General features: G+C 43.0%; 1 protein-coding gene across 1 annotated transcript in view; it reads right to left on the bottom strand.

Annotated features, from left to right (window-relative positions):
• The window catches only part of LAPTM4B (lysosomal protein transmembrane 4 beta), a 114,250-nt gene extending 97,367 nt beyond the window's left edge, over window positions 1-16,883 (bottom strand). The window contains exon 1 of the mRNA XM_006027995.2: window positions 16,740-16,883. Within this exon, the coding sequence (XP_006028057.2) occupies window positions 16,740-16,868 (129 nt within the window). The 5' untranslated portion in view covers window positions 16,869-16,883. The remainder of the gene's footprint in view (window positions 1-16,739) is intronic.
• Window positions 16,884-16,889: the final 6 nt, after the last annotated feature.

The following is a 16,889-nucleotide window of genomic DNA, read 5'->3' as shown; positions in this document are numbered from 1 at the left end:
CTCAAAAGCCCCCATGGCTCACCAAAAGCATCCAGGAACATCTCAAAGCCAAAAAGTACGTGTACACTCAATGGAAGGGAGAGGCCTTCACCAAGGAGGAGTATACCTCCATTGCTCGAGATTGTAGGGGGGCTGTTAGGAAGGCTAAGACAGAGATGGAACTGGGACTAGCGACCCAGATCAAGGATAATAAGAAGTCTTTTAAATACATAGCGGGTAAAAAGAAGGTACCAAGTAACGTGGGGCCTCTGCAGGACATGCTTGTAATCTGATGGTAGCACCAGGCAACAAAGCTAATCTCTTTAACAGTTTCTTTTCTTCCATTTTTCTGAGCAGGGACAGGGACATCCGTCCCACTGGGAATCTGGACGGCCCCAGGGGAGGCACAGCGAGGCCCAGGGTCAGTGAGGACCTAGTCAGGGAACTTCTGGAGGGACTAGACATGTTCAAATCAGCAGGTCCCAATGACCTCCACCCCAGAGTGCTGAGGGAACTGGCAGAGGTCATTGTGGGACCCCTGGCACAGCTTTACGAGCGCTCATGGTGCTCTGGTGAGGTGCCAGAGGACTGGAAAAGGGCCAATGTGGTCCCCATTTTCAAAAAATGGAGGAAAGAGGACCTAGGAAACTATAGGCCTGTTAGGCTTACCTCAGTCCTGGGAAAGCTCTTTGAGAAAATTATCCAGGAGCACATCTGCCAGGGACTAGCAGGGGAGATTATGCTTAGAGGCAATCAGCATGGGTTCATTAGAGGCAGGGGCGGTAGGCAGGTCCTGTCAGACCAACCTGGTTGCCTTCTACAACCAGGTCATAAAAGCCCTGGATGCAGGTGTCGTGGTGGACATAGTCTTTCTGGACTTTAGGAAGGCCTTTGACACCATCTCTCACCCCATCTTCGTTAAAAAATTAGGCAACTGTGGTGTTGACACCTACACAGTCAGATGGGTCACAAATTGACTGAAGGGCCACACCCAGAGAGTGGTGGTGGACAGGCAATTTTTGACCTGCAGGGATGTGGGCAGTGGGGTTCCCCAGGGCTCGGTCCTCAGGCCCCCACCGTTCAATATCTTCATCGTCGACTTGGATGAGGGGTTGAAAAACAACCTTGTTCAAGTTCTCAGATGACACTATAATGTGGGGAAAAGTGAGCACACTAGAAGAGAGGGGCAGGCTACAACTAGATCTGGACAGGTTACAGAGGTGGGTGGATGAAAATAGGATGGGTTTCAATATGGACAAGTGCAAGGTATTGCACCTGGGAAGGAAAAACCAGCAGCATACCTACAGGCTGGGGAACTCCCTTCTTGTCAGCACAGAGGCAGAAAGGGATCTTGGAGTCACTATTGATTCCAAGATGAACATGGGCTGCCAATGTGCGGACGCAGTCAGGAAGGCTAACCACACCTTGTCATGCATCCACAGATGCATCACGAGCAGGTCCAAGGAGGTGATCCTCCCCCTCTATGCGACACTGGTCAGGCCGCAGTTGGAGCACTGCGTCCAGTTCTGGGCGCCGCACTTCAGGAGGGATGTGGCTAGCATCCAGAGGGTCCAGAGGAGGGCTACTCATATTATCAGGGGGCAGCAGGGTAGGCCCTATGAGGAGAGACTATGGGACCTGAACCTGTTCAGCCTCCACAAGAGAAGGCTAAGAGGGGATCTGGTGGCCATCTACAAACTTGCTAAGGGGGACCAACAGGCAATGGGAGAGTCCCTGTTCCCCCAAGCACTACTGGGAGTAACAAGGAATAACGGCCATAAGCTGACTGAGAGTAGGTTCAGGCTAGACATCTGTAGGAACTACTTCACAGTCAGGGCAGCTAGGAGCTGGAACCAACTTCCAAGGTAAGTGGTGCTCGCTCCTACCCTGGGGGTCTTCAAAAGGAGGCTAGATGAACACCTTGCTGGGGTTATTTGACCCCAGCATTCTTTCCTGCCCATGGCAGGGGGTCGGACTTGATGACCTGCTTAGGTCCCTTCCTACCCTACCAGCTATGAAACCCTGGGCAGCAGCCATGCATAGGGCAACACCATTGGCTGTGCTGCTGCTAGCATAGTGACAGCTACTTTTGTTTTGTGCCTCTAGGGGGCCCCAGCTGCTCCTCCTTCATTATGCTACTGGTTATTATAATGTCTGTAACATAGGCCTCTGCACAATACACAGATGATTCTCAGTTATAACTTGGACCCTGAAAGAAGCAGACCTCTGCCTGACTGCTCGGCCCTGAATGATTATTGAATTCAGGTTCTAATGCAGAATAATAAATGACAGGCATATTTTTCTGTCGAGAAAAGTAAAATAATCTCTCAGTGCCATTTGGACTAAGTACCAAATTGCTCAGCTTCCTCAAGGTATAATGCTATATCAGAATAAGTTTGATTTTTGTAATATGAAAAGCACTAAAAAGTATTAACCAAAAGAGGTAATAAGGGAGTCAAGAAAGTGTGCCTTAATGAAGGATGGTCATTCTGGACCTTACAAAAGGGGCCTGTATTTTCTGAGTCACATAGAATAGTTTTAATGAATTAAAAAGGATATGATTTATGGGTATAATTATCTATGAAATTCCTTGATTTCAAGAAAGCTTGTTATGATATACCAGAACAATATTGGCCAGCAGATGAAAGAGAAGATGCTTATAAATGAAAGTGATTCTGACTAAACAGTAATTAATAGTGGAATATTACAAGACTGAAGTCAGAAAATTCCTAGGTAATATTAGCTGAAACAAATGAATGTGTAGCACAGTTCTTAACATTACCTTGTTAAAAACAACCACAGTTCTATGATACATAACAGCAGCAAACCCAAACGGTAAGATTCAATTTCGCATCTATCCATAGTATTACTGGAATAAGTCTTGCCTTATAATGTTGTTAATTAACAATTCTTAAACATTTCAAACAATCTGAAGAACATTTCAAGAAGAAAGGAAAAATTTAAATGAAGCTATACCTCTAATTTTGCATCATTTGGTTAAGAGAAAATGCCTTTATATTTTGTAGTTTGGAGGATTTTTTTCCCCTCAAGAAAAAAGCCTTAATATGTTTTGTAACACCCTAATATTCAAAGCTAATATATCACTGGGTGTATCTACACATGCATTAATGCACCGTTGCTGCTATGCATTAAGTTTAGTACCTCCAATATGAGGTATTAACTAAACGTGCAATATCTGGTGATACTGCGCAGTAGAAACGGCACATGTTCTTTTCATGACGCTTAATGCGCAGTAGACTAATTCTACTGTGTATTAGCATGGCTTTTGCCATGATGCACTATTGTGCAGTAGAATTAGTCTACTGAGCATTAAGTGTCTCGTGTAGATGCACTCACTGAAAAGTATCTGTTATCCACAGCAACTGACCTGCTCAAATTTGGCTCAAGAAGCTGGGTGGTATTGTGCCTCTGAAAGACTTCACTATGAAAGAACCCAGGGTTACTAGGCACCACCCGGGGTTACTAGGAATAACGGCCACAGATTGTTAGAGAGAAGGTTCAGGCTGGACATCAGGAGACATTACTTTAGTTAGGGCTGTCAGGCTCTGGAATGGGCTCCAAAGTGAGGTGGTGCTATCTCCTACCTTGTGGGTCTTCAAGAGGAGGCTGGACAGACATTTGGCTGGGGTGATACGACTCTGGCACCCGCTCCTGCCTGGGGCAGGGGGTCGGACCTGATGATCTGTTTAGGTCCCTTCTGACCCTAAGCACTATGATACTATGAACCCAGATAAGGCAAGATAAGTGGAGAGGGGATTATCCCCTGTAGAATTAGGCAAGTTTTTTAACTTTATGCATCTAGAAAAGGATTGTCAGAACTAATGGGAGGCACACATATCAAAGACAAGAGGTATATCTGAGAATGTGTCATTCAATAGTCCAAAGTCCTGGGAAAAGCAGCAGCAACAGGATGCAAGAGCCACAGGTTGAATTGGTTGCCAGGAAAGATATTTCTTGTTTCTCTTTTCCACTGTTTTAGCCATCTGTCTTATGCTGATTAAAGCTTATTGTTTCTTTAGACACACAGGAGAAGTTCATGCTATAGACTAATTGTACAGTAAGGCAGATATGATAGTGCTATGCAAAATAATAAATGTTGCAGGAAAGGTAAGTCAGTCAGTCACACCTACCATTTCCCACAATAAAAGCCGAATGGTATGTTCAAGTCTACTGAAGTGAGATCTAAAGTTAGCAGTTTAAAGATGGATTAACACAGTTGTTCTCAATCTTTTTAGATTAAAGGCACCACTCATTAGACTCAAGACACTCCTCCGTAACTTTTGTGAATTAAGCAGCACCTCATTTAAAAACATTAAACTTATTTATTACAGTGTTTATTACCTCCTTGCTGAAGGGCTGGGCAGTGGAGTCACAGGAACAGCTAAGCACAAAAGAGCCTGACCCTGTGCTTATCTGAACGTCTCCTCACATTTCTCTCGGCACCCTTCAAAGGATCTTGCAGCACCCTTGGGTGCCCCAACATCCTGGTTGAGAATCCCTGGATTAACAGAAAAACTCTTTTTTTCTAATAACAGAAAGCTAATCTGTGAAAGTCATTGTCACAAGATATTACTGAAGCCACAAGCCAGGCAGGATAGAAAAAGGATTAAATATTTTTACAGATAATGTATATCCTTGGTCACATTATGTATGTGCCCTCATACTTGAGGGCATAAGCCAACTTTTAACTAACAGTGGGTTAAGACAAAACTTCTCCAAAAGGACAGGTTTTTCTAAACTACTTTTCTATGGGTTTTCTTACAGTATCTGGTTCTAGCCACAATCAAGCGAGGCTATGCTAAACTTAGCAGAACATTAGTCTGATCAGAAGTGGCACATACATTCTTACATTTTCTAACTTGGAAAAGACAGGCCAGAATTTAGAATTCCCGTCACTTAATTTTTACAGATTACTCATAAAATGACAGCAAATGATCCTAGCAGTTTCAGACTGGCATATTAGAGAGTTGCAGAAAATATTTTAGTTATACTTTAAATGCATCTTGACTTTGATTATTATAATGATACTAAGTATTGAAATGTAAAGTCTGTGTATGCTGATTAAATTGATGGAGGAAGTCTAGTATGATTTATCACTGCTCTTCTTTGCCCAATCTCATCCTCCCACAACCCCCTGAGTCCCCTGATCCTTTCCCCACCTGGACCCATTCCCCCGCATCCCCCTGAGCACCCTGATCCCTTCCGTGCCTGGCCCCCTCCCCAGCCCCCTAGTGCTGCAAAGAGGCCAGGCTTGCTGGCTGCAGGCTTTTTAGACCTTAGGTAGGCTAAAATATTTGTCCTTGAATCTCAGGCTTTGGCAGTTCACTGTCCGATTATTAGGACTGGCAAATTTGGCAGGAATGTTGATCTCTAGGGCTAGAGAAAGACATTCAGAAAGCCTGACCCTGCTGTACCTGCAGCCTCTGCCAGAGCTCCAGTCAGGGAGCAGAGGGGAATGGCCAGCCCAGCTCTCTGGAGCAGAAAGCCCCGTCCAGCCCAGAGGGCATGCCAGGATGCTAGGGGTGTCTGATTTAACTTAAACCAGGAAGGGGTTTGGGACAGACATTACATAAACCAGTTTGACCCAGTTAAGTCTGATTCTGCATTCAACCAGGTTTATCTCAAACCAGTTTCAGCCATTTTCAAACTGGTTTATGTGCATTGAACATGTTTTGTTACAGGTTTAAACCAGTTTCTGATGATTTAAACCAGTTTATGTGTAATGTCTGTCCCTAGCCTAGAACTCTGGCAAGGACTTTCATGGAAGCCTAGGGGTAGCCAGATGAGAGGGTAAGAATCTGTACCTAGTTTTTCTTTTCTGCCTCCAAACCTATGGTCTGTTTTATTTGCACAAGGAGAAAAACAGCAAAAGGATTTATTACATTGTACAGTTCTTTTGCCCTATGTAATGAATCCTTTTGCTGTTTGTCTCCTTGTGCAAACAAAACAGACTATAGATTTGGAGGCAGAAAAGTGAAATGAGTACAGATTCTTACCCTCTCATCTGACTACCCGTAGGCTTCCATGAAAGTCCTTGCCAGATTCTAGAGTTCGACACTGTCCTAATGGAAAGACTGATTTCAGGGAGAATGATATTCCAGGCTGACACTCTCCATAGAAAGGGGATAATTTCTTCCAGAATTCAAATGTGGGGGCCACTTAAGGCTGGAAGAAATCCCTCACTGGAGCTCCAGAGTCCAGTATAAGGGCAAAGGAACTGAGGTGCTGGGGCAGGGAACTATTTCAGGGCAAACTCAGTTGGTTCCTTCAGGTGAGTGGCAGCACAGTTGGATAAAACCTCTCCACCCTCTCATGTATAATGCATGTACAGTTTGCTCCTCTAATAATCAACCATCTGTTTTCTTATAAAAAGGATCAAACTATTCCCTGTCATTCCTGGGTTTATTATGGACTTTATAAGTGTCATTTTTAAAATAGGGTATTTTAAAATCATTCACCATTTAACATTTTGAACTTGCTAAACAATTATATTAACTGACTAAGACAACATTGTCTCATTATGTTCAAATAAGAATAGCCTTGACCTGTGTTACAAGTGTCATCCTTTGGGATTCATTCACTAGAAAAGAGTGATGAATGATTCCAGTCATGTGACCTTTCCCCACGGAAGTCATGCAGAGTCAGGCTATCCTAATTCACGCACGGGCCCTCTATGATCCCTTGCAGAGGAATTGTTGGAGGGACCTGTAACTGGCGGAGCCCTTGACTCTAAGGCTCCAATGGCATAACTACCAAGAAATGCAAGAGGCATCATGGTTTTTGCAACTAGCACTGAGGCATGTGGCTTCCACCTTGACTGGCTTGTTCTCTTGGGAATTAGACAGACTAGATAGACAGTGCATTCTATGTTCCTCAACAGCCCATTATGAAGAGCAACCCCATGGGAAACCTTCATTATCATTTATTTCCCTCAACTCTTTCCAACAAACTTTATGAGAGAGAGAGAGAGAGAGAGAGAGAGAGAGAGAGCGCAAATCTAGCCCTTCACCATCTCTCAACAGCTTTCAAGAGAAGCTTTCCCCTTCCTTGACACTATTTCTATGATGTAAAATAAAGAACTCTGTTTTAACTAAAGTGTATGGTCCCAGTCTTGCCTTCACCAAGCAGCAGAACACCCACAGATTGGCACTGGAGTTCTAGATGGTGGAATTATTCCGTATCTCCTAACATAGGACATTTTACTGTTATAATCATTTAATACCCAGAACAACCCTTGATTTACAAATACTGAAGCTATTTATTATGTAAAATTTCATTTTAAGATTTCCTGTTTTTTATTTTCCCTTAAAAGTAATTTTCACCCTGCTGTGATGTCAAAACTCTGGATCCTTACTACTGAAAGCCATGTAATGATTCCAGAAATGGGCACATAGATGCTTGGAAAGTTCTCTACTACTGGGTATATTTTGTTCAAATTAGAGGTTGTTACTGAAGCTATTATACTCTTTATTGTATAACTTAGCACTTTCAGTTTTTTTAAGAGAAGAGGACAATGGGACTCTTAACAGACACATGGGCACAGGATCATAGGTCAGTCATACTATTCTACACTGAACTTGGAAAAAAGAGAAAATAAAAGTGAAATGGTCCACTCAAAATAAACGCTCTATGTCTTTCATTGCTGTGCTATTTAAGATGAAAATGCCCTTTTGATCTTGATTGAGAATGTTCAGTTGATCATCCAATGGCAAATGTGGTTTTGTGAGAAGTACCTTATTTCATCTTATAAATACTACTGCCAGTAAATGTTTGGTATATTTATATTATGCTTTGTTATTAAAAAATGATGCTGAACTAGACAGAACTTCTCTGATTGTTCAACCATGTACTGTCTTTAAAACAAGAATAAAAATTTTAAGGTTGGCAATTTATATCGACTCTTTCTTGCAAATAACAGAGTAAGCATAGCTAAGAACACGGGCTTGTTCTATTTAGCTTCTTATTCTGTGTCTATCACTATGGTATTGGAGCAATTTAGTAGCTAGCTTTTAACAAAATGCTATGGATTTTTTAAAGATGTATATTCTCATACTACATTTTCCTCTTTAAAAGTGAAATCACCTCTGGCATACACCACACTGGCATAGAGAAAGAAAAGACTGATGCTGAATTGCTGGACAGCTCCTTCAATGCAGTGATGCAACCACCTTAACAAGAAAAGAACTTTGACGTGAAGAATGAAGTATAGCAGGGATTTTCAACCTTTTTGGATCAGTGTACCCCTGGTGGCCAGACAGAGAAGTGTGCCCCCAGTGGCTGGACATGGAGCGAGGGGGGGGAAGGCTGGTGCGTGGTTGGATGTGGAGCAGTGGCAGCTGCCGCATGTAAGCCCCTGCCCCCCATGTACAGCTGGAAGGGCAGTGCCTGCGTGGCAGCACGGGATAGTGTGTGGCAGTACTCCATCCCTGCCCACCTGCACGTACCCCCTAGTGCCTTCTCAAGTACCCCCAGTTGACAACCCCTGAAGTATAGGATGGGGACCAGGGAGAAGAATGCATTCATGTTACTGATGGGGCATACACAAGACTGTAAAGTGGTAGGAAAAGAGGGAAACATATACTTCTCATCTTCTTATTTTCCAATACAGATTCAGAAAAACACTTATCGTGTACTTGGGGATGTATTTGGTAGCTGTGTTGGTGTGGGACAAAAAGAAATACAAAACTCCAGAACTCTTGGTTCAGAAATTATATCATTTATTAGACAAACTAAGAAATTGCAAAATATATATTTCCTGCAAGGTTTTGGGTGCACATGCCTTTTCTCAGGATCAGGGAAAATTAAAGATGGTAAATTTTGAAGTATTACCTTCTGCCATTCAAGTCAACAGAAAAAAAAATTGCACTGCTTGAATGGCACAGGCTCAGGTCTTTTGCACTTGCACAGATATCCATCAGTATGCATCTAGGTAATGGAAAATCCTTCAAGGAGATCATCAACACATCTGACATCATTCCCTGTTTGTTTTTTAAATAAAGAAAACAGAGTCCAGTTACTCAGAAAGAGGATAGCTTGGGTTTATAAATGCTGCTGCTGAGCATTTCAAAGCGAGGATATTATTACTGACTAGTCAATATTAACTGGACACCCAGAAATAAGTATAAAGCTGTATCATTTTATTTTAACATGCTATGTTAAAAAAAAGATAGACACCTATTTTATTCCTTCCTGATACAGCTTTGAACAACTTACTGTCAAATAATTTCATTGAAAACAATTACCTGGGGGCATTTTTCATATTCCTCTTTTCAATTTTAATATATAATATTTGCAATTTAGATAACGGTTACCATGGGATTATCAGTGACTTCCTACTTCATGTGTGATATTACAGGTGAAAGATAAAGCAACAACCGTTGCAAAAACCTGAATAGATATCATTCCCTCCTGCTCCATTCAACTGGTCAAACTACTGCCATTTTTATTAACAAGATGATGTCTGTATTCAACATCTTAGCACCTATTGCAAGCATTGTCTCCCCTCTACAACAATCAATGCATGAAGTAGAATCTACTTTCACCTGTACAGATCTCACTGTCAGGAGGTTTTTGGAAGTCATCTCAGTGTTCTTGACAAGGCCATTGCTCCTTGAAAGTTATATTTCCTCAATACTTTCAAGCGGTATTGCATATGGCTTTACCAGGAAGAAATGTCTATAGAAACAGCATTCACTAACCCACAGTATTCAAAATAATAAGGCTAAATTAAAAGTTCATTTAATTGCTGTACCTACTAAGTAACTATTTTAAATACTTGGCAAGCAGATTCCTTCTCATTTATGCATTAGGAATATCTATGAAACAAATTGCACTGATCATATGAGTCTGTCCACCCATCTGTATTTTGCTTGCTTATTTCTCTACCAGTGGGCTTCCAGATGTTCCAAATTCCTGAGTAACTTTAAACAACCAAAGAGGATATAGTAGGAAAAGGGGTCCTGTCTACTATGTGGCAGATAGACAAATGGCTCAAAAACCACAAGCAATGGGTAATTACAAATGGATCCATGTCAGAATGGCGGGAGGCTTCAAGTAAAGTCTCTCAGGGGTCTGTCCTGGGCCCACTGCTCTTCAACATAATGATTTGGATGCTGGAATTGAGAGCTCCTTGAGCAAGTTTGCAGAAGACACAAAACTGCAAAGGACTGCAAACAAGCTGAAGGACAGGAGTGCAATTCAGAGGGATCCTGATAAATTGAAAAGCTGAGCCCAAGCTAAGAGGATGAAGTTCAGTGCTGAGAAATGCAAGGTGCTATACCTCGGGAAGAATAATAAAAAAATACAAATACAAAACAGGTAACACCTGGCTGGATGGCAGCACTACAGAGAAAAATCTGGGAGTCTTGGTAGATCACAGATTCAAAGTGAGTCTGCAATGCAATGCAGCTGCACAAAAGGCAAATGTGGTTTTGGAATGCATCAACAGAAGAAGCATTAGGTGAAAGACATGGGAGGTGATACTTGGTACTGGCTAGGCCTCATCTACAGCAGTGCTCTAGCGAAGGTTGTGTAGGTGGGACTTCAACTCATTGCCTACTTGAAAAAATCAGTTGCTTGCACTTCAAATAGATGAATCAACAGATATCTTGAACAATGCAATTTTGTGGGGTTTTGCTTTTATCATGGTGTGACCAGGGTTCTAAACTTCTCTGTTAGAACAGTGAGACAACGGAATAGATTTCCTAGGGAAGTTGTGGACTCTCCATCACTGGAGGTCATTGAGAAGAGGTTGGACAGGCATTGGTAATGGATGATTTAGGAGTAGCTATGCCTAGACTCTACTATGGATATCTCCGGGCTTTGTTTGTTGCCACATGAGACCAGGAGGGAATTTTTTTTTCTCCTTCTGATGTTATATGTGTCAGATTGATTCTTTTTACCTTCACCAAGGCTGGAGATTGTGACTTGGGCATGCCAGTGCTCCTGCTGGGACTTAAACCCAGAGGTTCCTTGCTACAGGGCCTTGCCCCTCCACTCAGGTCAGACTGGTTGCCATATTTGGGGTCAGGAATTAATTTTGCCCTTTGGTCAGACTGGTACAGACTGTGGAGTTTTTTACCTTCCTCTGTGACACAAAGCATGGACCTCTTCCTTGAATCTCTCAAGACATTTTTGGCAACCTTGAAACAGCAGGACATTGGCTGCAGTGGTCCCTCTGCTTTACCTGTGGCAGGTTAGGGAACTGTATCTTGTGGTTTTGGCATTGTTGCTTGTGTGGTTTTGTTGTTTATTTGGTTAGTTAGACAATGGATTTGTGCAGCACAGTTTGACTAGGGGTAGTCCTGCCTCAGGTAAGGGGTTGGACTGGGTAGCCTCTAGAGGTCCCTTCTAACTCTGCTTCTCTATGAACCTGTGATTCTACCATCTTCCTCATGTTGCTTTCTAAAATTATCATAATTTGAGGCTCATGATATTTTTTATGTATGAAAATATTAGTTTAAGAAATTTCCAAATTGTATTTGGTGTCATTGCTCTCATATTATGAGAATTCTATACAACTGACCTCACATAATACTAAGCCATCTGACTACAGATGGAGGGATATGAAAAATAATAATAACAATGCACCAATCTCTAAGTTATTTCTAAAGCCTTTTTCTATAAAGTATGCCGGCAGACAACTTGAAGACAACTTGAACTTTTCACCACGTAAGTATGTGGTGAAAATGTAAAGGTTTTTCTTACTTGATCTTTAATTGGATTGACCTGCCTAATTCACTTGTGGCTTTACTGCATAAGAATCATGCAATCATCTGAAGATGAAGTAATAAAACCTTAACCAGAAGACCATCATCTATTTTTGCTCATACCCACTGACACTACTGTAGGTTATAAAATTACAATCAATATCTTAAGACAGGGTTGTCCAGCTTCTAAGCAGTCATGGGCCAAATGCCCTGTGGGCCACTCCAAGGCAAGCCACAGAATCCCCAGGCTGCATGTCATGCACATATCCACTCCTACCACTGCTGCACTGGCCTCCTTCCTGCCCCACTGCTGTACCATACACCTGAACCCCCAACACTTGCTGCACTACATTGCTTCGCAGGCACTCCTCTCACCTGTGTTGCACCGCATGTATGTTTTCTCTCCATTTCCTCCTCCACTGCACCTTTTGTGTGGCTTCAGGTTCACCCATAGCTCTGAAAGCCATGCTACACCACACTGCCCCCTAGGATGGAGGTAGGCAGTAACAGCTGAAGGAGGGAGAAAAAGCCCAGGGACTCTGCTGTTGCAGCTGGTGAGATAGGGAGAACAGTGGCCAGGAAGAAACCTGGGGGCCACAACTTAACCCCCAATTGGACACATGAAGTCTGTGGGTTGCCAGTTAAACAACCCTGCCTTAAGATACAAAAAGCTTTCCAAACATGCATCTATAAACTTGTGCCTTTTCAAGCCCATTAACTGCTTACTGAAAAAATATGTCCACCATTTGTTAAGTATTTTGTCTCTGTAGGTTTGTGAGAAGCAACTTTCTTTGCATATTGGTATCCACATTCATCCAGATCTCCATTCCTTTACTGGTCCTACAACTTAAATAGGAAAGGCTTTTCACCAACAGAGAAAGAAAGAGAAGGAAAAATAATCTGTACTCCATGAATATCATGATTTCTAGAGGTGCACCAATAGAGATTTTGGGGGCCGATAGCAATAGCCAATTTTTAAGGAGGCATATCAGCCGATACCAATCCGATTTCTGATACAACTGTGTGCAGCTGGTAGGGCTGTTGTGGTGAAAGGGGAGGGGAGAGGGAAGGGGCATGGGGGGGGGGGAGAGGGAGGGGGCTGGGGGGGGGGGGCAGATCAATGTCTCCCACAATGAGGGAGGAGTGGCGCTGGGGTAGGCTTCGCCCAGCCAGGGTGGGGCGGGAGCAGGTGCGGCCAGCCCACAGCTGCAGCTCACCCTGCCCCGCTCTGAGCTGGAGGCACATCTCCCACCACCCTCCTCCTGGACAAGCAGTAGTAGTTGCTGAACAAACGGATGAGCCTGTGCTGGGCTGGGAGTGGGTGCTGGTGGCACTGGGAGCATGAGGAGCCACCGCCCCCCCTCCCCGCACCCTCCGTCCTGCACCTGCCCTGCCCTGGCAAAGCCTACCCCAGCCCCAGCCCCAGCCCCACTCTTCCCTCACTGTGGAGGGCACTGATCTGCCCCCCCCACACCCCTTCCCTTCCACCGCAACAGATTTACCAGCTGCACGCAGCTCTCCATGCTGCCAGGCTCTGCTCCTCGCTGCACTGCGGCTGCGCACAGGCACAGAAATTTATCGGCCAAATTATCAGCCACATCAGGCCGATTTCCAACACAGTCAATTTTCTTTATATTGGTGCCAATCCAATACCGGACCAATGTATCAGTGCACCTCTAAGAAATTCAAAACATTTTGAAGTAACTCAGATTCTGTAAAAGGAAAAAGTTAGAGATAAAGATACACAATGCAAATTAAAGAGTATTTTATGCTATAAATGGGGAAAAAACATACTTAGCAACAAAAAAAAGTGATGTTCTTGTGAGTTTTAAGATGACATTAATATATCTGGCTAATTTAGCTAACTATTTTAACTTAATTTGAAATTACCAGTATATCTTTATTAACTAAACTGCAAGAAAAACAGAATACTAAAATGGAAGTCACCCCTGAAAAGTGAATTCCAACCAAGTGCTATTTCAAAAGTTCCAAGTTAGCAAAGCAATTACATACATCTGTAACATTAGACATCTACTTAAATCTCAATAAAATCAACTTAATGTTAGGCCTGTACTTAAGTGTCTTTCTGGACTTCAACACATATTTCTGTGTTTTGCTGAGCCAGCATGTTAGTATGGGGACATCTGCCTTGACACAATGTAAGAGATAACTAAGATACTGATATATATGTATTTATTCATATGACCATTCATCTAACATGTTTAGTTCTCATTTCTTAATATGTTTTCTAAAGAAATAATCTTTTCTAAAACGCAAAGTATTATTATCTCAGTCCTTTGTAGCCAATCTACATAGGTTTCATTCAACCCTGTGCAAGATAATACAGCCAAGCATCCTGAAAGAAATGCTCAAAAGCCTAGAGGACACGAAACTAAACCTAGATGATTACAATGGAGGTGCAATAAAAAAGAACTCTTTCCAAAACTATAAATAGCCCAGATACCTGACTGCATGTCTGCAAATGATTTCATTTAACATTATTATATTAAGCTAAAAACAATACATAGCTAAATCAATGCACAATTTACTCAGCAGTATAATATTTGTTTTATGGAACATTGACTTGTTAGAAGATGTATTTAACCATCCATGTCAACTTCACCTTTTAATTACACTGATACATTTCTCTCTCAAGACACTCTACAATAAAGTGGATCTTTATAGTTTCTAGTTGTTTTCAAACACCTCAGTACCTAGTATATAAGCCTGGCTTTAAGCTATCTTCAGAATCATGTATCTGAAAAATTATACTTGCTGGACAGCTCTGCATAGCTTGGAAGTCAGATGCAGGCTGCGCACCAAGAGATGGTGAAGAGTGAACACAGAGTAAAGTATATCTGCACAATCCAAAGCAACAAACCAGCTTTTTTTCCTTTATTATAGAAACACATTTGCAAATATGTCAATTCTGATCTCTGGGAAGCTGATTTCTCTATATTACTACTCAAGGTGGAGAAATTATAGTCAGAAATTGGACAGAAATCATGCAGTTTATCCAACACCCACTGATATCAGTAGGAGACTTTCCACAGATCTTAAAAATTGATTGTCAAATGGCTTCTCTCATAGGAGAGATAAAAACTCATTAAAACTATACGTCACACATGAGTTTCTCACTTATGTCCTATAAATAGGGAAGAAGAACTCTTTCTGGTACACTAATAATTTAATTTAAAAAATCCCCAAACATATAAAACATATCAAAATATCCTGAACACATAAATACAAAGATATATTACAAATAACTTAAAAATGTGTGCAAATGTTGTATGGGTTTTGGTGGTGGCAGCTGTTTTGCACTACCACCAGTACATTCAAAAGGAGGACTTCTTGTTTGTTTGTTTAATTGTTTGTTTGTTTCCTGGTAATTATTTTAGTGATTAGCAGACAGTCATCCCAGCCCTAAATTAAAACAGGAATTCTCTCAATTAAACATGAATTAAATATGTAATGTTTAAAACAGCATATTTATTAAAGTCCTTAACACTGTTTATTTTCTAAATCATAGTCTAAATGCTGTCCTCTAACTTCATTATGGTCTGTCTAGGAAGGAAACTGCTTGCAGATTTACAGACAGTGATGGCCAGAGGGAATTACTGTATCTTATAAAGAATTATGTTGCTAATAATACAACTCCTTAGACAGTAATCTCCAGAAATATCTTATCTCTTGAAGAGCAGCATTACCCGATGAATTGAGCATTGCACACCAGTTAACAGAAACATTTAAAGATGCAGAGATGTTCTAAAAGACAAAGCATGAAAGTGCTGGAATTAAACATGGACCGAGAAAGGAGAATAGTAATTAACCTTTACATTACACAACAGTGCTCACAGCAAGCAAGGTACTTTCCAGACATTTTTAAGAACAGCTCTTCCCCAGTTTCAAATGCAGCATTTTGCAGTGGCAGGAAATGGTCAGAGAGAGGCAGAATACCTTTGCCCAAGAGCTCAACATCTGATAAAACAAGTACCATAAGAAGGACAGGAAGAGAAAGAAACCCCACCATTTTTAAATAAAACGTCAGCTATTTTATCTAGCCAACCATCAAGCCATTAAAGGTCAGCAGTTTAGGATATTTTAACTTTCTATTGAAAAACTGCAGCGGAGAGAATTTCCTCCCATTTTCATGATATATTAAACAAATCACGACAAGCAGCACTTAACCTCCGATGCTCTTTTCCCTTTTGGACAGCGATTGCTGTGTGAACCGTCCCAAGTGAAATGGGAGGCAATGTGTACAGCCTTACCTGAGCATATCTATTTATTGCACTGCTTCCCCTAGACAGCACCACAAGCCTGCTAGTTACTTGGAGCATGATTCTCCTTTCCTTCACACCAGGAGAACGTGAGCGGCAGTGGAGCATCTCCTGCACCAGTGTAACTGAATGGAGAATCAGGCATAACCATGCCCTAGTTATTGAGGGAGCATAAGAATTGCCTTTTGTGGTTCCCACCCAAAGAAAGCCAGCAAGCCCTGGGTGCTGGCAGACCTGACAAACCTCACCTGCCCAGCAAGAGGTGCGGACCAAGCAGGTTAGCCCTGGCTGGGCACGGACTGGCAGTGAAAAACGCAGCACAGGGGAAAGACAAGCTGGATCCTGATGGAGTTTGAACCCGGACGCCCTGGTGCTTGGACAGAGGATGGGTCTTGCTGCCACGGCTATACCCACACCCCCAGGCCCTGAGGCAGCAGCACGGTTGCCCCCTGCGCCAACTAAGATGCGGCCCTGGCGCTGAGGTTTCCAGGGGCTGAGAGGGGACCTCAAGCCTCCCACAGCCAGGAACCTGCCTCTGAAGCTGCGGGACCCGGGGGCAAGCGCTGCCACCCCCAAGACCAGCTGCTGTCCTCTCGCTCAGGGACACAGGCAGGCTCAGGCTCCTGAGGGAGGTCCAGCCCTCCTCGGCCCGCGTGCTGGAGGCTCAGCACATGCCCCCGTGTTGCAGACACCTCCCTCAAGCCAAGCCCCATGGAGCAGCTCGGCCCCCGGCCCCGCCAGCGCCGCTCACCAGGTACCAGACGCCCAGGATGATGGTGCCGGTGCGGACATGGCAGCACAGGCAGCAGCTGTTGGAGTAGAAGCGCGCCCAGGGCGAGTTCATCTTCATGGCGGACCGCGGCCGGGGAGCGGAGCACATCTGCGCCCGCCCGCTCGCCTC

Source organism: Alligator sinensis, unplaced genomic scaffold (assembly GCF_000455745.1).
Source record: "Alligator sinensis unplaced genomic scaffold, ASM45574v1 scaffold191_1, whole genome shotgun sequence".
Classification (NCBI taxonomy): domain Eukaryota; kingdom Metazoa; phylum Chordata; order Crocodylia; family Alligatoridae; genus Alligator; species Alligator sinensis.
This window is presented reverse-complemented; position numbering and strand designations above follow the sequence as displayed.